This window comes from Aphis gossypii, chromosome 3 (assembly GCF_020184175.1).
Source record: "Aphis gossypii isolate Hap1 chromosome 3, ASM2018417v2, whole genome shotgun sequence".
NCBI classification, from domain to species: Eukaryota; Metazoa; Arthropoda; class Insecta; order Hemiptera; family Aphididae; genus Aphis; species Aphis gossypii.
This window is the reverse complement of record NC_065532.1, coordinates 9,253,189-9,274,078: the sequence shown is the minus strand read 5'-3', so window position 1 is coordinate 9,274,078 and position 20,890 is coordinate 9,253,189. Positions and strand designations below refer to the sequence as shown.

Sequence of the window (20,890 nt, the reverse complement as noted above, 5' to 3'; positions counted from 1 at the left end):
TTTTTCATAGGTAACATTGTACTGTTGGAAAGATATATGATCTATACTAAATAAGTATATTTCTTAAAATTAATAACAATATTTTGCACTATTCTTATAAAAATATTTAAAAAATTGTTTTCGACAATTTACATTAGTAATTCAATATTGAGTTGGTCTATTAGACTGTATAGTTATCTTTTAGATATTTTGATTTAATACTTAAAATTAATAATAAAACCAATATTATAGCATTATTTGTGAATATAAAATATTAAAGAAATAACATTTGTGTATCAAGATTTAAGTTATTTTTAGATGTAAGGGATGATTTGGATTATGTAACACTTCAAGCATTTATGGGGAAAGAATTTATCTTAACGTAAGTAATTAATGACTTTTTTACTATAATGAACTTCTAACTAGATCGGATAGAAAGGTTGAACAATTTATATGCAACTCTGGTATTATTTTGTATAATATGTGACCTATTTAATTACAAATATCCATTATTTTATTTAAACTTTTAACATAATACATATAACAGCAAGTGAGCAAGATGTGTGTGAAGAGAGGTGTGGCTGGTAGCACGGTGAGGCCACAGACAAGTCTGACAAGTTTCAATCAAAATGTAGAGTAACTTTGCTGGATCAAAGTGTATTCACCCTTTCCACAGTTGTTCAAGCTGACCCCACAGCCAAAGGATACCCATGCCATCCTGTTCCACATCTCACACACGTGTGCTGGATGCTCTCCCATGGATATCCCAAAAATAACATCGCAGTCTCATACCCATAAATAATACAATAGTATAATATAGTACAACTTGGCTCATTTGTTCCGATTATCCAAATATATTCCCTGGCCCAACTTTGTTAATATGCTCATCCCTAAACCGGGTTTGTCGCATGTACAACTACTCACAATACATAATATACACAACTACAAAAGTAAATACTTATAGCTCGCTACAATAAACAAAACCTGTACAATGTACATAGTCAAAATAAAAGTTCATTACATATTGTAACACATGTATTGTATACTGGATACAAACTTATTTTATATTATAAAGTCATATAAGTATCTTTGAATGAAGATTAAGACACAAGGTTTCAGGTTATTACTTATTAATGTATTAGTCAGTGCCGTAACTAGAGGTTGTCGACATTGTCGCAGTAATGTATAGGGGCACATTTGAGTTAAATAAAAAAAAATTTTTTTTTTTGTAACTTAGTTTTGAGACTCGATTATCTAAAAAATATGGCAGTATGTAATAATATTATTTATTATATTTATATAAAAATTATAGATACCTATGAAATAAAACAAAAATAAGTGCCAAAATAAAATTCGTCAAGGGCACCACGGAGGGTAGTTACAGCACTTGTATTAGTGTTTTATCAAGAAATATGTTTGATCATTATTATAGTTCCAACCAAATTATAGTTTCACACATTTTAAATTCATTAATAATTCATTGAATGAATTAATCATTTATTCATAAATTAAATGCAATTACATAAATATTAATAAATTATTCATAGTTATAAAAAATTGGTGATGTCATATAATACATCAATATCACCTAAGTCAATGTTTGGTAACTGTTGATCGTTTAATATTCTTCAGGCTGTATAATTTCTTAAAAGTGATAATTTGGTGTTAAAGATTCTATTTTAATTCAGTATTTAATATCCCATCAAATATTGTGAGGAATTACATTGTTGTTCAAATAAGGTAGTAACTCGTTAGTTGATTTAAATTAATAAATGGGTACGTAAATAAATTACAACAGTGTTATACTATTACTTCTTTAACTGTTTCATGATTCCATTTTCATGGATAAAAATATTTACAAATATCCTTTGGATAATATACTAATTTCTATTTACTTTATTCATAATTTATATATATTATACTCAATTATAGTTATTTCAATTTTTGGTAATGTAAACAAAGAGTATTTATTCATTTTTTTATATTTAGGACTTGGGTATTTTAAAATACAATACAGATTAACCATTTTAATTAATAAAATATATAGCTTATGTGTATATTATATAACACCATTATACAGAGCATGTTTTCTCATTTGTTATTAGTACCTATATAACATTAAACATATTAATATATTATTTCTAAAATCTTCGATTGAACAAAAAAAGAACCTATTTATATTATAGCATTATAGATGACAGATATTATATTATACATATTATTATGTGATCCCAAAACATTAAATTTTTATTTATTCTTCAACCTCATTCCAAGCAGGATTTATAATAAGTTCAAAAGAAAATGGTGTAAATGCATAACCAAGTCCTTTGTAAAATTTGCTTTGGAACTCAACCCTAAAAAAAAATTATATTACATTAATGTTAAATTATAAATGTATTAAATACCTATGTATTAATTAAGAAGTAAAAAGAAGTACAAACATAATTTAACAACTTATTCAAATCAATGTTTTAGATGTAACTCATAAAATTATTAAATAATAATTAATTTTATAGTTTCTTTTGAAATGTTTCAATAAAAAAATTATTTTACCAGTGCAAACGAAGGGTATGTAAAAATGCAGAAAGACCTTCCATCAGCACAAGAATGCCGACTGTTAGTATTGCCCAAAAACCAAAGACAAAACACAACCAAACTCCACCTATCCATGAATTCAATATCAGACCTTTAGTCATCACCATACTCCATAACACTTCAGATAATTCTAAAAAAGTTTTTAAAAATATTTTTTGAATTGATGTACAATGAACAGCGAATGATACAAATATGAAATAACTATGTATGACTTACGTGCATGAGCTAAAGAAAGAGCCCATAAGCGAAGGTATGAAGCTGTATGACTTATAGATCCAAGTACAAATTCAATTGTATGAATGCCTTGGTGAATAAAGAGTTCACCGATCTCATTTTCATCGTGTCCACCAGCTGATGGTGATGGTTGTTGAACTACTCGACCAGCACCTGCATCACCGTTTTCAGTTGTTGCATGAACATTAGCTAACTGCAAAAGAGTAAAAATATAATTGATGTATTAATACTTAATAAATATTTATATTTTTTATTTTATTTAATATTATAAATAATTTACTTGTGCATATTTATCTTTCTGTTGACGCATAATGCATATAGGTTTGGCAAGCAACATAATTGGTACACACAAAAGTGCTACAATGACTAAAATCTTTTGCACAGCACCCTAAAGAAAATATTATATATTTATAAAAGTAGATGTAATATTCACTCAAAAACTTAATAATATATTTTTTATTGAATGTGTTAAAAGATAATGCATTAAGGAATTTAGTTACTTGTCCAGCAAACATGTAAATTGTATTACAATTTTTTAATTCATCAGCTTCTTTGAATAACACCATATTAATAAATGTGATTAAAATTGATGGTGCACATGCAGGACTATGAGGAAAATCTATAAATATTTTCAATTAATTATAGATTATTGATAAAAATAATTAAATACTACCTATAGCTAAATAGCTTTACATACCGTTTTGTGGTCCATACGATATCCATTTAATAAACATCAACAAAACCATATAAAGAAATAGAAATGTTAAGAATATCACTTGTGGAATAAAATCACAATAAATAGAAAGCCGATCTTTAAAATATCTGAAAATTGAATTGTTTATTAAATAATATTTAATACAATTATTATGGAAATGTCAATCAATAAAAGTAAAAATATTTTAATACCCTTACATATAATTATACAAACTTAAACACACGCCACTCAACATGTGTAATACACCAATTATAATGGAAATTTTCATTTTATATGCATTTAAAAACACAATTTTGTTTAATGCCAACTAGAAAAATAAATATTAATTTTTATATAAAACCATTTAGTAGTCGACTGTAATACCATTCATTTTTTTTACCTGCCACACAGGGTCAAGTCCTACTGGATATGGAACTTGATCATAATTTGATGATAATGAAGGATTTAACTGTAAACATTTATTAACCATTACAGTTGATTGATTGTAGTTTATATGCCAATATGATCCAAACAAATTGATTGATTTAGAAAATATATCATTGTATATAAAACCAGTATACATAGAAAAAAGACCCATAAGTAATATTATGTAACGTCCAGCAAAAAATATATTCCATACCTAAAATAAATAATATTAAATTATAAAAAAAAAATTCAAATTTTTATGTACTTATGAAGAATATAATATAATATGTATACTTCATTGTCGGTTTTTTTTGCAGCTAATGATTTTTCACGTAAAACTAAAAAAGCAGCAAACAAAACCATCAAACATCCATGACCAAGATCTCCAAACATCACAGCAAACAAAAATGGAAAACTGATTATGGTAAATGGTGCTGAAATTAAAAAATAACATAAGTGGTACTAATCTTTAATTGAAATATTTAATATTATGAAATTTACTTGGATTTATTTCTCTGTAACTAGCAATTCCATAAGCATCTACTAAGTTTTGGAAACCACTTGTAAATTTATTTGTTCTATTATAAGTTGGTGGATCTTCAGATGTGTTAATTTTATTTAATATGTGTGATACAGAACTACCTCTACGTTTCTATAAAAATATTAAGTTAAAAAATTCAAGATACATTTCATATTAATTTATTATAATTTTATAAGGACTTACAATCCCTCTATGTAAAGCTGATTGTATAATTTTAATATCATGTAAAGGTACCCAGCATTCAGCAATTAAACATTTCTGTGTGACATCAAAATTAAATGAATTCATGGTATGATAAATTGCTTTCATCTTAATAACTTTAATAAACCAATTTTTTATATTTTTAGTAGCAGCAACAAGCACACGATGACGACGTTTTTGTGTTTTGCCCAGTATCTATAATAAATATAATAGATTTTTTGCTAAAAAATTGACATTTGACAAAAGTTAAAAATTACATACAGTCTTTAAATCCTCCACCACAATCTTATTTACAAACTAACACAATGCAATATGTTAAGTTTCAATGATATTCGTGGTTAGTAAAAAATACATTCACAATTAATGATATTATTGATAAACATAATATTAAATTGCCATTAAATATAGAACAATGATTTCCAATCATATTACAATATACTAAAAATAATTTTAAAATGTGATTGATTCATTGATAGTATAGTATTTACAAAGAATTGTATACGTTATCAGTTGTACTTGAATAATTTTTATGAATATGTCATAAAATAAAAATAAAACCAAGTAAACTTACTTATAGGGAAATGCTGATTGAAAACACTCTTAATATATTTAAGAAATGTAATCCTATAATATATTTTATAATTACTATGCATTTGATACTTCAATAGACAATCAGAAAATAAATTTGTAATGCCAATTAGTGTTCACAATTATTTCTTATCAAATATATAATATATAAATCGGGGCTTAAAACTGGTTTATAACAAATTAAGTAAGACCTTGGCTATTTCATTTTTCAATATTCTAACCATGCCAGAATTCAAAAAGTTAAGACGGAATTAAAAAATAATATAAATGTTATTTAACTTGAATTGAAATACTTTATATTATGAAGTTTACTTGGATTTATTTCTCTGTAACTAGCAATTCCATAAGCATCCACTAAGTTTTGGAAACCACTTGTAAATTTATTTGTTCTATTATAAGTTGGTGGATCTTCAGATGTGTTAATTTTATTTAATATGTGTGATACAGAACTACCTCTACGTTTCTATAAAAATATTAAGTTAAAAAATTCAAGATACATTTCATATTAATTTGTTATAATTTTGTAAGACTTACAGTTCCTCTACGTAAAGCCAATTGTATAGTTTCAATATCAAGTAAAGGTACCCAACATTCGGCGATTAAACATTTTTGTGTGACGTCCAAATTAAATAAATTTAATGTATGATAAATTGCTTTGATCTTAACAACTTTAATAAACCAATTTTTTATATTTTTAGCAGCAGCAACAAGCACACGATGACGACGTTTTTGTGTTTTGCCCAGTATCTATAATAAATATAATAGATTTTTTGCTAAAAAATTGACATTTGACAAAAGTTAAAAATTACATACAGTATTTAAATCTTCAATTCGTGTCGTAACTTTCATAGCCATTTCACGACGTTGAGATGGAGTTTCAGGACATGGGTATAGTGTGGCACGAAATCCTTCACATATTTTATGTATTCGAGTTTTCAGTTGATCACCTTGGAAGAATATTATGAAAATGGATTTGTGAACTGGATTTCTCTAAAGTTAAAAAATTTTTATTACAAATGCATACAATTTATTGTTTGATAGTCACTAAGTTTTAGAAATTAAATCAAAAATATTATATTTAGATTCTAAACAGAACGATAAATGTATTGATGTTAAAATAATATTTATTTATCATTAATTTTTAGAGTAGTATAATTTAATCTTTAACTTTAATATCTATTATGAAAGAAAAGTGGTACTAGGTAGTAATTGAAGGATAGAACAAAAAAAAAAAAATTAGAGAAAACAAATTTTTATTCAAAACCAGATTTTGACAAAATTAATTTTTACCATTATAATTTAATAATAAATAATCTTTTATTAAATGTTTGTATTATTAATTTTTATAAATGAGGAAAAAATTTTTTGCTAGTTCTAATATTTTGAAAATTTAATACAAGGTTCCTCATAAACTGTTTTTAAAGAAATTCTAATACAGTTATTTTATTAAAATATTATAAAAAATTAAGCATACATTAAAAATATTTTTTTAAGAATGTTTCAAGTTAGAATTTAAAACAAATTCAACAAAATAGCGAACATTTTAAAAATATTTGGTAGTTAAAAATTAAATTTTATCTTAAACTAAATTAAACTATTAACTTATTCAATTTAAGTTTTGCTCATAAGAGTTATAAAAAAAAGTTGAGCGTAATTCTACCATTACTTTTATAAATGTCTGTAGTTTAGTTTTTATGTAATTGGATATTCGTAGTCGTAAATCAGCAATCAACTTTTGTAACATGTTTGAAACTTGTAACATTCTACTGTTTAAGTAAATTATCACTTTCTATACTTGATGAAACTTTTAAAATATTTTGATACATTTTAAGTTAGGTACTGCTGATATAGTATTTATACCATAAACCTATTCAACCCTAATCAAACCATTCTATGGTAAACTTATATTGACTAACAATTTAATAAAAAATTATATATGAGATAAATATAATATACTATTAGAATAATTAATTTTATAATAAATGTGATGTCTGCTAAAATTGAAATCAACCTACCATATTAATTACAATAATAATAAAATAAATTACTGTAAGAGAAGTAAAATGTGTCCCAACCAAAATGTTTCCTCCATTTATTTAACATGTCAATAACATTGGTATCAGTCAAAAGCATTCTAGTCAGTCATCATCAGTCTATATAAGCAAAACAGTTCTTTTTTTTGTGAGACAGAGTGTAGTATTAAGGCTGACAGACCATCTTTACTCAAGATTGTTTTTTTACATGCAATTATTTATCATTGAATTTTAATTTAATACATATATAATACATCTACGATGACCTACTCAATGACAATATTGTACACTTGACACTTACTGTATAATAGAGCAATTATGTACTTGAACCATTTTTTTATACATAAAAAATTGACCAATCATTTTTATTATGTATTTAAAAATAATTATTAAAGTTATACAATTTTTTAAAAATGATTTCACCGTATATATATAACCTAATATTATTTATTGTTTTACTATAATTTATTCTTACAGTTAATGGGTCTTCTAATGGAGTTTCAATTTCTGCCAGTCTCAAAAATACATTTCCACGACATACACGCCATAACATCGTCTCAAATTTAGGAACTTTTTCACGTAGTATGACTCCAGCTACAAATCTTTAGTTTTAAAGTTAAGTATTAGTTTATGAAACATAGTTTAACATTTATTAGACATATTAAAGCAATGAAGACAAAACCATATTAGCCAGACTATTAAAATTGTAAGTAAATAAAACTAAAATTATGGTATAATTGTGGAATATTTTTTTAGAATAAAATAATTTTTAGATAATAGGTAAGCTAATAATATAATATTACATACATATTAAAGTTTCATTTGTTCATATTATAAATAAAAATGTTCGATAATTTTTTATTTATTAAAGAAAAAATAAAATAATAATTATTTCAATTTATCGAGTTTCAATTGAAATAATTTCAATACATGATCAAAAATTCCATGTGTGTGAATTCTCGTGAATATTTTTGTTGCGTGTAAGCTCTTGGTTTTGGCTACAGCTAGTGTCAAAAAATGAAAATAAAGGTTTTATTCAGCTTTTTTATAAACAGATTTTCAAAAAACAGTTATAAGCATTGTTATAAATCTAAATATAAAACTTTCAATACATTAAAATAAATAAAACAATTAAAACAACCTGAATTAGAAAATTAAATTAAATCCATTATAAAAATAGTATTGGAATTAATATGATAGTGAATTTTTGTAACTAATAAGGATAATATAAATATTAATTACTAAGAAAATTCACAAAATGTTAAATCAGAACTAGTCAATAAACCCATAAGATCATAATAACACATTTAGAGAATCTACCTAAAATAGTAGTTCCCAATCTTTTCTGGTTCAAATTTTGACTCTTATCTTTTCAATATTTTTGAACCCCAGATTAATTATTGAGTGGAATACCTAAATAATAGTATATTTATAATCTCACAGATTACATGATTTTATTGAATAGAATATCAAAGTATATAGCAATTAAAACATTTAAAACCAATATTACATATAAAAATATTGTAAAACCGTACCCTAATGAGCAAACACGACCGCCGGTGCGAAGCCCTTCTTTGCCTAGCAGTGTCACTTGCTCGTCCTCCCAACTTGGGTCAGCCGTCTGCGAAGCAACTGCGATACCCATTTGCTGATTAACCTGACAAAACATACACACACATCAACACATGTGCACATAAGGACGACACATGAACACACACCACCACAACAGACAAATATTTTTTTTATAGTAATTATATGATAAAAATGATTGTATGAAAAAGCCAGCATCAAAATAAAAAAATATACATTACACTAATGTATTTTTTAATAAATAATATAATTATTTGCTTCATAAAAATGTATAAACCTGTGTTAAATGAAGTTTGTAGAACATTTAGGTAGGTATAATACAACATTTAATGCTTACTAATAATAAAAATTAAACAAATAAAATAAGAAAGCTTAAAAAGCATAACTAGTTAATAAAAATGATCAATAAATAATTAAAGCAGAAACTTTGTACTTCAAGTTTCCCTTTTTACAATAGTCATAGTGTAAAGTAGGTAAACTAATATTATGAAAGTGATTATTGAAAATTGATATAATTTGTTTAATGATTTAAAAAAATAATCTAGGTAATTTATAAATAGTTTGAAAAGCTCAAAATGGATTCTTACTAATAAAATATATTTATTTTCGCAATGACTTAACAATATACTTTAATAATTTGAGTAAAGGTTTGTTTAAATAACTTATATTACCCACGTCAAAAAATGCATGCTTTAAATGAAAATTATCTTGCCATGTTAACGTAATATCTTTATACTGTTAATCTTAATGATATGTAATGTATTACTATGACATGCATACATAGGATTGAAAAATTAAAGATTTTATTGATAGAGATTAATTTTTAAATTTAATTTAAAAACCAAAAACCAAATAACATAAAAAACATTTTAAACATGATAATATAATTCCAATCATCAATGACATAAAAATAAACAATATTATTAATATTTAAATGCCTATATTGAAGTACAAAAATTTTAAATAATAATCTATACCAAAATTAAAAATATTAATGCAATTTTTTTTTTTTATGTACATATATTATACCAGTTAACATTGTCAAATAAGAGTTTACTATACATACAATACTTAAATTATTTTTCTTAAATATTTTTCTGCTACAGAATAACATGTATTCTGTTCTTTTACCTCTACCACATAACAGATGAAATCTCCATCATTTTTTATTCTCTTATCATTTCACCATCGAAAAAAAGGATATAAAAATAAATATTGAGAAATAGCTTTTTTCATTAATGATACAGTTAAAAGAGAATGAGAGTGCGGTGTTATGTTAACTGTACAGAAGATGCAAACATGTAAATTATAAGCAGTAACATATAGTTCATACTATACCTAAACCTAATAAAATACTATTTAAAATATTATTTGGCAACAATACATTTTAGAGGATAGATTAATATATATTCTTTAAAAATTTAATAAAGAACTGGGGGAATATATTTTGGATTAATACAATATATAATATATTTTAGTTAAATAATTCCAAACACTATATAGAATCACTACCTATTAAATTTGTTATAAATAAAATTTAATTCAAACTTATTTATAATTTTATGAATTAAATACCCAACTAAAAATTATGATTTTTTTTCTATAAGCTAAAAGGAACAGCTTGCAAATCCTACATTTGTACAATTAAAAATAAAGTACAAATTGATAACACTTTCAAGCAATTAAAAAGTAGAAAAAAAATGCTAATCTAATCATAAGAATAAAAAAATGCAGTGAAGTAAGAAAATGATAGAAATCCAAATAAAAACTTTAAGATCCAACTATAGTGTGCCAGTGTGGTGCTTTCTGTTAAATTTGATGTTGCCAGATACTGAAACTTATGAAATCATTATAATATAATAGCATATTATTTGTCTTAAAATTTCTCGACAACTAGGTACCATCCATTTTATGGAAATATTATTTTAATTAGTACCTAATAGACATAAATGCATATTTAACTAATCTAACAATTTTTTATTTAATTTAGGTATTGCTAATTATTATTATACAGCAGAAGCCTACTTAGAGAACTTCAAATATTCATTTTAAAAATAGTAAGTTAAAAAAAAAATTAGGTACCTCATTAAAGATTACTTCAGTTTTTTTTAAGATATGTTTGAGTTCTGTTAACTCAAGAAAAATATGTTTTAAATCTTCAGCATTATTATTTACTTCTCTTAAATCATTTTCTAATTCTTCTAAGATAGCCTAAAATAAAATATACAAAACAAAATAACTTAAAAATTCTACAAAAGTAATAAGATTAATAAAATATTCAAGGTTCTTTAAATTTTAGTGTAATTATAGATTATAATGGAAATGTACTTTTTAATTCTTGTTATTTTAAATTTTAAAACTTGAATACAAAATAAACTTCTATTTAAATGTATACATAGAAACATATACATTGGAGTGAAAGTAAAGTAGAAGTAGAATGAAGGATATACTATAATATTATGGAATAAAAAAATAAATAGGTATATTATAAGTAATTGACAGATGAATTACTTCAAGGTCAATCATTCCACGGGGCTGAGGGGCTTCGGGATTTTCACCTGTATCCATCACAGGTATTCCATCCTTATTAATCTCCTTTCTCAAATACATGAGTTTACGTCCCATTTCATGGCAGCGGCGAACATCGCTGACAAACTTCCGTTGATAAACATTCATATCAGGATTCAACTGACCATCGAGAAAAAATGAAAATGAAAAAGCAAAATAAATATGATTACCAAAAATTAGAAGAAAAAATTAGCTGCCTTATTATTTATATACTAACATCCCGGAACTGAACCAAGCCCAATTCTCCTAGTTCGGATAAGCAAGAATAAACGGCTTCACTCGGCAAAAATAACTGACACAGGACCATTTCCTCGCTGCGGAACAGCGATCCCATTGCTACAGTTCGGAGGTGAGCGTTCTCCGATATATAAACGTCTTAGCAGATCTGCGGTCGTCGCAGATATTTTTAACGGTTTAAAACTTGTCGCCAGACGACAATAGTCAATAAACAACAGATATATTGGAGATCCAACTTTTTGGTCACTAAAATAACGAAACAATTATTCTAATAATATTATTAAAATTTTAACATATTATATTGTATTATTTTCCACAGTTATTATAAAAATTATTAAGAAGTTTCTACTTTTGACTCGCCAAAATTCAATTTATTTCCAAAAACCTCTCTCTCGAGGTTAATAAGTTTGATTGGGGCATTTTTTATACTAAAAGTGTCTTTGGACACAAAAATAACTAAACTAAAAGACTAAGTTATAGTTTGTGGGAAGCTCGTTGAGAGAGTATACAATTATCTAGTGATTTTTTTATGATGTAGGTACATAATATGGCCTAGGTAATGCTTGCAGATTGCAATGCTTGCATTTGGATTAGGTAAAAAGCTATTTTTGAGATGAGATATAAAAAGATTTGCTTATTCCTGGTTAATCATTTTATAAAAAATCCCTATAACTTAAAATATTATAAATAAATTATTATTATATTATATTTATATAATTATTGTATTATTTAATTTACTTAGTCCTTATATGTTCTATATATATTATAAATTATTTTAATTTAAACAGAAAAAAGAATAAAAATAAAAATAAAGAAAAAACACAAGAAAAAGCGAATAAAAAATCAGAAGGGGAAAAAGTACCCAAAAATTACCATAATACCATGTGCTTCCTACTAAAGCTGAATTAGCCTTCATGAAGCAACAGGAAAAATTAGTAAAGTATTTTTCATCATTAATTTATTGTCTTATGAGGAATCAAATAGTAACTATTTTATTTCTTATTGATTGAATTCGACAAAAATAAAAAAATATGAAAATTGCATAAGCACGCAGGGTCGAAGAATTTAATCGCCACTTTTATATAATTATTTTTGTACATTGCTAACATTTAAATAATGTTTTTTTATTTATGTTATGTCTATAATATTTAAAATGTATTTTACAATTATAAAATACAATATGCATAATAAATCATAAGCATATGTCTATGCTAAGTATACAACTTTTTACATTAAAATTATTTATATTTAATTTGGAATAACATATAGGTATTACAATTTTAATTTATACTTATTTATTTTGATAATGATACTATTATTAGATATTGGTAATTTGTATTTGTAATTTCTAAATGTTGTTAATTGGTTAAATTATATTAGTCAACTGCCAAATTAAATAATGAATTACAACTTTTAAGAGTTTCGTACTTTCCACACTTTCGTAAATTTTATTATTCTATTATATTTTTTAAAACCGTTTTGGGCGGGTAAGAACCACTTGGTCTGTAATCCTAGTAGAGACACTCAATATGTATACAATATAGAGGATAATATTTTGTGTGTAGTAGCGTTTTTATTTATTTGATATAATGAATAAAAAAAAAGTTATAATAGTTTAAAAAATCAGATATTTTTACGTTTTACCATTGATTTTAGTATATACTTTACTAACTTAAATAACTTTTAATATAGGTATTGGTCTTATCGAAAAAATAAAAACGTCATGACACAGTTAACACTCTCCTCTATTGATGGTGAATAATTGGTTTCTTTTTCTTAGTTATAACTTATTACTGTACCCATCTTGGGTCTTTTTCGGGCGATAGCTTTTATATGTAAACTTTTAAATTGTATTAAATATTTTTGGCTGTTAGGTTGCGAAACCAGCGAATATGATTTTGTCCAATCCGACGCACATGCCGCTGCCCAACCTAATGAACTCGGAATGACGGTGACGATAAATAAAACGTGATAAAAATGATAAAATGTTTATAGCTAAATAATAATTATTTGAGATTTTAAAAGATCAAAAGCTTAAAAAACGATGTAAAAATGCTTACCGACTTACTGCTTCTCCTTTTTGGTCAGTTGATGTATGCAAAATGAGATGTACCTTCTGTAGTTTACCAGTCGTATAAATACGGTTTATGATTTATTATGTATATCTATGTGAAGTTTTTAGAATATGGACGAGACATGGAGGCTATAACTTGTACAGAAATGGAAAAAAATATTAATAAAAAAATTGAAATATGCGGTTTACTGATAGTGAATCTATAATAGTTTTAAGATAATCCATTCATTGCTTGACAGTTGACATGACAAAAGCTAAGCATAAAACATAGCACAAAATGGCTGAATCCTCTCCTGTGCGATATTTAGTCTCTAAACCTACATAGTTTTTGTATACCTTCGCATATGACGAGTGCTTTGGCATAAATGATAAAAACAACCCGTTATTATTTTTTTTTACTTTTAACTTAAATAATTGCTTTCAAAAAAATTATAATTAATACCTAATTAATGTATAGTGTATACTCGTGTTTTTTTTTTATAAGATTAATACGGGTACGTTTTTACAGTGGACTTTTTTTCCCTTTTAGGTACCTACCTACTTTATAAAATACCTCTAATCAATACAAATTACCAAATTATACGAGTCAAAACTCTCAACCAATAGAAATGTATAACTTACTACAAATTAATTTTATAGAAATTTATATTGTGCATTTCCAACCTAATTAATTTAAAGATCATAATGATATGGTGATCAGACTTATGAGCTATGAGTTTTTTAGATGACAAATTGACAAGTGAAAAGCACAACAATCTCATTTACCTTTCAATTTTTTAGCATTGAAAATAAACAAAATAACAATTTGAAAGCTTTATTTGTGCGGTTTATTGTACGTTAGGTATTTATGCGTACCTTATATTTTGAACATTAGGTTATTATATTAATATTAATTAATTAATTATATTAATTACCACTTGTTAAAATTTTTACCTAAATGAATTGTATGTGGCTCTTGCCCGTATTTTTAATAAATAAATAAATAATGTATTATATAGATCATAACTGTATTATAAAGTTACTGCGATATAATAACTTACAAAGTATTTTATTTTTTATGACGCATTATAATAATTAAGAAATACAAAATTAAATTAAAGCTTACAAAATCTTTGTGATCATTTTAATCCCTGGTCAATTACATCCTCTTGTGTCATTTTAATCCCCCGTCGATTAGATCCTCTTGTATATACGTATATAATATTATACGTCCGTGGTTCTGGTATAACGGTCATTTGCTCAGTGGCTTTTCGACGGTAGATGGCGCGGTAGATCGTTGATCCGTTGCTCAGAATTGTGATTATGAAAATTCAAAATGCCATTTGCCATTGTCGAATGTCGAATGCGATTGTACATGTGTACCGTGTAGTATTTTTATTTTTTACTGATTTAGTGGACAGTGATGTCCGATTGTGTTGTTGTGTAGTTGTTAGTAATGTTCTGTGTTTTTTAATCCGCCGACTACCTACCTTTATAGTATCTGGTCCGACTTGTACAATACGACTACCAAAGATTACAGGTCTAGCTTAATCAACATAACACGGCTGACAAGTTACAATCTACTATTTAGTTTTAAATGTTTTAATATTGCAATTGTCACACTAGAGTTCGGTTAGAAATCATTTTACTATTTTAGTGTCTATACATTTTGCGTTTATATAAAGTAATAGTCGTGAACAACTCTTTTATCGTTTCTTTCGCATCAAGTCTTACTACAGTTCACTCACAAAATAACATTTATTAACTTTACCGGTCATTGATCTAAAATGCCACGTACTAAGAGAAGAACCGTCAAGCGTTCATCTGCAGACATGAACATGACTGCTGTGAATGCAACGATGGCCAACCAATCGAAAAATATGAAAGAAATTTTGAGTGAATTTGATTGTGAAAGTAATATAAATTGTGTTTGTAATCAAACCTGTGTGTTTAACTTATGTTTGTTTTTTGTTTTTCAGAACAAAATATTGAAGATTATTTTTCAGACATTTTTGATAACCAAAGAAATTTAATTGAAAATTCATTTTTAATGACAAAAATGAATTTGGGTGACTTACTAAATAATAATCTTTATGACACTGTAAGTTTTATAACATCCGTTAAATCTATTTTATTATAGAACATATTAAACTTAGATACCTATTAAATTTAAACCATATAATATTATAATATTATACTATCATATCATATTGTACAGAAGATGTTAATCATATTTTATTTTATTACAGATTTTTAAGCAACATCCAATAAAATCCAATAGTGGAACTAAAACAAAAGTGGAACGTCCTTCAAGACCAGTTACCAAAGCAGCTACAGTAAATAGGACCACTAGACAAAAAAGTAGTAAGTTCTTATTTAAAACTGTAAATATTTTAGCATTTGTTTTCAATTATTCATTTTCAAATGAATTAATTACAAAATGGTTTTCATATATTTTGGTTCTATAGTCATTGATTTGAGCATTGTAAAATATTATAGTGTTTTACTATACTATGTATAGAATTTAGTATCATAAGTCACAATATACAATTATTAAAAAAACTAAAAATTGTCAGTTTACTTGTATCATATATTATACTCAATGACTTACTCTACTCAGAATTTAAAACGTTATAAGCAAAGAATTTTTTTTTATGTATGGAGTGCTATTACATACTCTGTACATCTGTTGCTCCGCCTATGATTGTAGGTACAATTAATATAATATATCATGGAGCATAGAAACTATTACTCATGGTCACGGAACCTTCCAGTTAATTACAATTTAATTACTTAATACTAAGTAGTTAGTTTGAGTGCTTAAAAAAAGTTAAAGTAGTTATAATATTTGTATTACATGCAGATAAGTTTCAAACATTTGGTTTAAACTAAAGGATCTAATTATAAATTTTATTTTTTTAGTGTCTAGTTCAACATCTAAGACCAATGGTTCTGCCACAGTAACAAAACACCGTAGTGCAACGCGTCATGCTGCTGATAAGCCAGTATTAACTGAATCAGACTCTAGATTTAAAGTAATTATAATATATAAAGAATTTATTTAGATAAATACTTATTTGTATTAGTTGTCTTAATGAATCATAAAATGTATAATACTCTTGGCAGTCTTGTATAAGTTTTTAACATTGGTATAAGAAATTACCTTGTTTTTTTGTATGATAACATAATTGTAAATAGATAAAATTGATTTATCCTTTTACCTACATAATGTATAACTATTTTAATTTTAATCGTGTTTTACTTCAAGACACAATTAAATATTTACATTTTAGAAAATAATGTTGTTAACAATATATTTTTCTTAATACCCTATTTGTACGTGGGATGACAATTTTAACAATTGTTATTTGTTTTACTAACTCAACACTAAAATATATGTTTAGCAGTTCCAATTGTTTGTTGTTAGTTTTAATATTAGGGACTTAAACTATTATGAAACTTAAAGCTTTGAACATAATCTGTGGTTTTTTAAATTTAATTTTTATGTATTGAAATTATGAATAGGTAATAGGTACCCATGTAAAATATTAATATTTAAAAATTCTTATAACTTGCTTAAAAATTAAAGAACACAGATAATGTTTAAGTTCTTAAGTTTCATAATAGATCAATATATTCTAATTTAAAGCTTACAACACAAAATTGGAACTTCTGAGCGTAAAGCTTAATATATTAGAGACTATACATACAGGTAGGATGGCCTCTTAAATCTTAAAATAAAATATTATTGGGCTAATACTTGGATTAAGCTCAGAACTTTAAGTAATTAAATGTTTCATAATAACTAATAATAACTAGATTTTAATTAAACATATTTACAAAAAGTATAGTATAATTTATTAGCCTATTTTAGCATATTGATTCGATTGACTATTGGTGCAATTTTTAAATTTTAGATAGCAGATGCTTATTAGACAGATTTCTTAGTATTTTTCTTTAAAAAATATGTACTTAATTAAATTTTATTAAAAAAATATATATATATATTTCAGACTCCAATTAATCGACTACCTGTACCTGCTTCAGCGACAGTTACACCAAAAGTTAATATGCATGAACCAATATCAATGATGCGGCGTCCAAACCAAGGAGAGGTTGCACTTTCAATGACTGGAAGTCCACTCATGGTTTCATCTGTTTCTAGGGATGATATGGCCACAGTTAGTGTACCGTTAGCCAATGGAAATGTAATTACAATTTAAAACTCAACATATCTGGCCTAGAAATTTTACACAATTTTGTTATTTTTTTTAGATTCTATCAATATTACCTAGAGCTGGTGCTACTATGGATATATCATTTGATGAACAAACTAAAAATGAATTACTTCTTCTCAAGGGAAACATTGAAGGGCTTTTGAAAATGAATAGAAGAGGTTTGTGAGTACATGGTAAGAATGTATATTCTACTGAAGAAATTACAGAAGATGAAACCATACAATGTAGTTATTACTGCTATAATTACATTTTTTTAATATTAATTAATGTTTTCAATATTAATATAAGTTTAATTATAAATGTATTAATTTGTTCTATCCAAATAAAAAAAAAATAATATTTACTAACAATATGTTAAATATGAAAAACAAATTCACCTCAAATGAAGTGATAAGTAAAGATACATTTTAAGTCTTGTAATATTATAACTAACACACTTATATATTTTCTATACTGTGTATTTTTAATGTTAAATATTATACTTGTGTTTTAAATTAAATTTTTTTTATGCAAAGGTAATTTTTATTATATACTCCTGCAAATTTATATAAAAATAATATTTTTCTAGGTTGAGTAATTTTAGTTAAGAATTATGTTAATTAAAAAAATGTAGTTTGAAAAGGACTTAATATTTTATTATGTAGTATATAATGAAATTATAATAAATTATTAAGAAACACGGAGGATGTTTTAAATTTGAATTAAGATTTTATTCATTTTATTTTTAAAATCGAAATGTTTTATGAAGGGGTTAAGAACCTTAATATTACAACTGTTAACAACTTCAATAATCATTTTATTATTTGTTTATAGATATAATTTAGATGGTGTGTATGTTTAAATCGTTTAATCTATCATTAATTTAACCTTTAATTGGTAAAAATCATGAATGATTTTTTATTTCATAAAGTCTATGCCTTATTGTTCATTTCTACATAATTCTCTCTACATGATGTATGATTACTTTGTTACAGCTGAATTTATTGATGGCAAGGGAGTAAGAAAAAGGTGAATTTCATGTATATTATATAATTCATTTAATTCTGTTTTTATCTTATCAAGTAGATAAATAATAAATGATATTAAGTTCTCGTAATAGTAATAATTAATATGGTGGTCCATGGTTTGAGCCTGTTTATGGGAAATGTCTAATGACTATTGGGTATGTACTATATCTATAGTCTCAATAAAAATAAAAAATGAATATTTTTAAAATATTATTCCTAAGGAGTGTAGATTGCAAACGGTGCTAAAAAATACCTGACTGCAGGATGTTTAAGTTCTGTTAGATTAATGTTCAAAGGAAAATGGTGAAGGCCTAAGGTGTGTTTAATTATTTTAAATGTTGATGATATTATACATTAAACTATAGACCTTTTACTCAAGTAAAGTCTGAGTAAAAGGTCTATGCATTAAACACATAATAATATATATATTATTATTAGGGCTCGGAAGTTGTAGGGGTTGTATATTTTTCTGTATGCTCTCAATTTATAGCAGACCAAGCTAGAAATCTGTTCTATACATTGATGAGTTTAAATACAAAAATAAAAAATGCATTTTTTTGCATATTAGCATCAAGGGCTTCTAACTATTGCATGGTCATCTTAAGATATTCTGGATTTTGAATAAAGGTAATTTTATTTATAATACTTGTGGCTTTTTCTTTAAATTTAGCACATATATTTTCATATTTTTTAGGATTACCCAAAGTTTTCATGTGAACTTCTAACTCTTCTGTTTCAGATTGTTTGTTTGTTTTGGTTGAAGTCACTGTGACATCTGCATCTGTTTCTTGTGTAGGATGTGTGGTAAACAAATTACTTGTAAGATCTTCAAGTAATTTATTTTATGATTCAATTATATTTAAGGCAATAAAGTAGATATATTTACAAATTATAGACTTGATTGAATAATTTAAAAATGAACATTCAAATGTATGAATACATATTTTACATGCAGAGCGTGTACACCATGGTACAACATATTTCATTATTCATTTGTTTTGCAATGTATAAAGTATACAATGTATTGATTTGGTACATTTTCACTCTCCACATTCCAGGTATTATTGTCAAAGTTAATTTTAAGATTCATTCAAATGCTTTAGATTTTTCTTTTTTTAATCTTTTGGATTCTAATGGTTGATTTACCCTTAGTTAATTTCACCATCCTTTTAACTTTTTACCCCTAGTATACTGTTGTATTATTAATATACTTTTATCTAAGCGTCCAATTTTACACCCATTTAAATAATGATATTTTATTGACATATGCATAGATTCTAAATGCATATTGCAGTTGATTCCTAAGCCATTTCTATAATATTAAACCCATGAAGAAGTTCTATTTCCATATTATGTTCTGTCAAAGTATAGTCCAAATTCCTTAGTATTGGGGTCATTTTTCATTACACTACTAAATTCCTTTAAACTCTGATTAAATTTTGTTTCAGAAGACATTGTTTGAAGAACCTTTAAAGACTTGTATACTGTAGATTGCTTTTCTTTACGTTGACAACCATTAATCTTAGTTAAATTTTGTCGCCAAGCCTTATCAATATGCCATGAACATAAAAGGCGATGAGGGACTGGCCCCATGATATTTTCCCATGCCAAGTAAAATGTTTCAACAATATCAGACATGAATGTTTGCGGTTGTATTATACCTATAACATCTTTAATAGCTGAGAACATTACAGTATAGGTATCTTTCAAATTTGTAAACATGAAGCAACACGGAAAACCTGAGCCAAAATTATCAATAACCATTAATGTTACTAATTCAAAATCATAACCATTAAGTCTGTGAGTTCCATCAATGCATACAATTTTTTGTTGCCCAAATTTGTGTAACATATATTTCTAAGCGGGTGTAAATTATACTTCTATATTTATGTAAATATTTTTGTAT

General features: G+C 25.5%; 2 protein-coding genes across 3 annotated transcripts; one reads left to right on the top strand and one right to left on the bottom strand.

Annotated features, from left to right (window-relative positions):
- Window positions 1-2,167: 2,167 nt before the first annotated feature.
- On the bottom strand, window positions 2,168-13,862 carry LOC114126754 (V-type proton ATPase 116 kDa subunit a 1). Of its 2 annotated transcripts, none has more exons than XM_050204684.1 (18): window positions 13,747-13,862; window positions 11,667-11,932; window positions 11,393-11,569; window positions 10,964-11,092; window positions 8,827-8,948; window positions 7,767-7,893; window positions 6,072-6,248; window positions 4,653-4,865; window positions 4,430-4,580; window positions 4,223-4,362; window positions 3,903-4,142; window positions 3,721-3,830; window positions 3,506-3,630; window positions 3,309-3,427; window positions 3,089-3,196; window positions 2,791-3,001; window positions 2,533-2,704; window positions 2,168-2,333 (listed from the first exon to the last, which is right to left on the bottom strand). In XM_050204684.1, the coding sequence occupies exons 2-18, from the start codon at window positions 11,781-11,783 to the stop codon at window positions 2,231-2,233; spliced, it is 2,541 nt and encodes an 846-aa protein (XP_050060641.1). In that variant the 5' UTR covers window positions 11,784-11,932; window positions 13,747-13,862; the 3' UTR covers window positions 2,168-2,230. The 2 variants fall into 2 exon arrangements, with proteins under 2 accessions (XP_050060641.1, XP_050060642.1); XM_050204685.1 differs by having other exon boundaries at window positions 13,755-13,801.
- A 1,208-nt stretch (window positions 13,863-15,070) lies between these two features.
- On the top strand, window positions 15,071-18,678 carry LOC114126757 (borealin-like). The gene is made up of 6 exons (XM_027990762.2): window positions 15,071-15,653; window positions 15,719-15,840; window positions 15,989-16,103; window positions 16,662-16,774; window positions 17,753-17,947; window positions 18,015-18,678. Exons 1-6 carry the CDS (start codon window positions 15,527-15,529, stop codon window positions 18,141-18,143), a joined length of 801 nt encoding a protein of 266 aa, XP_027846563.2. The 5' UTR covers window positions 15,071-15,526; the 3' UTR covers window positions 18,144-18,678.
- The last annotated feature ends 2,212 nt before the right edge of the window (window positions 18,679-20,890 follow it).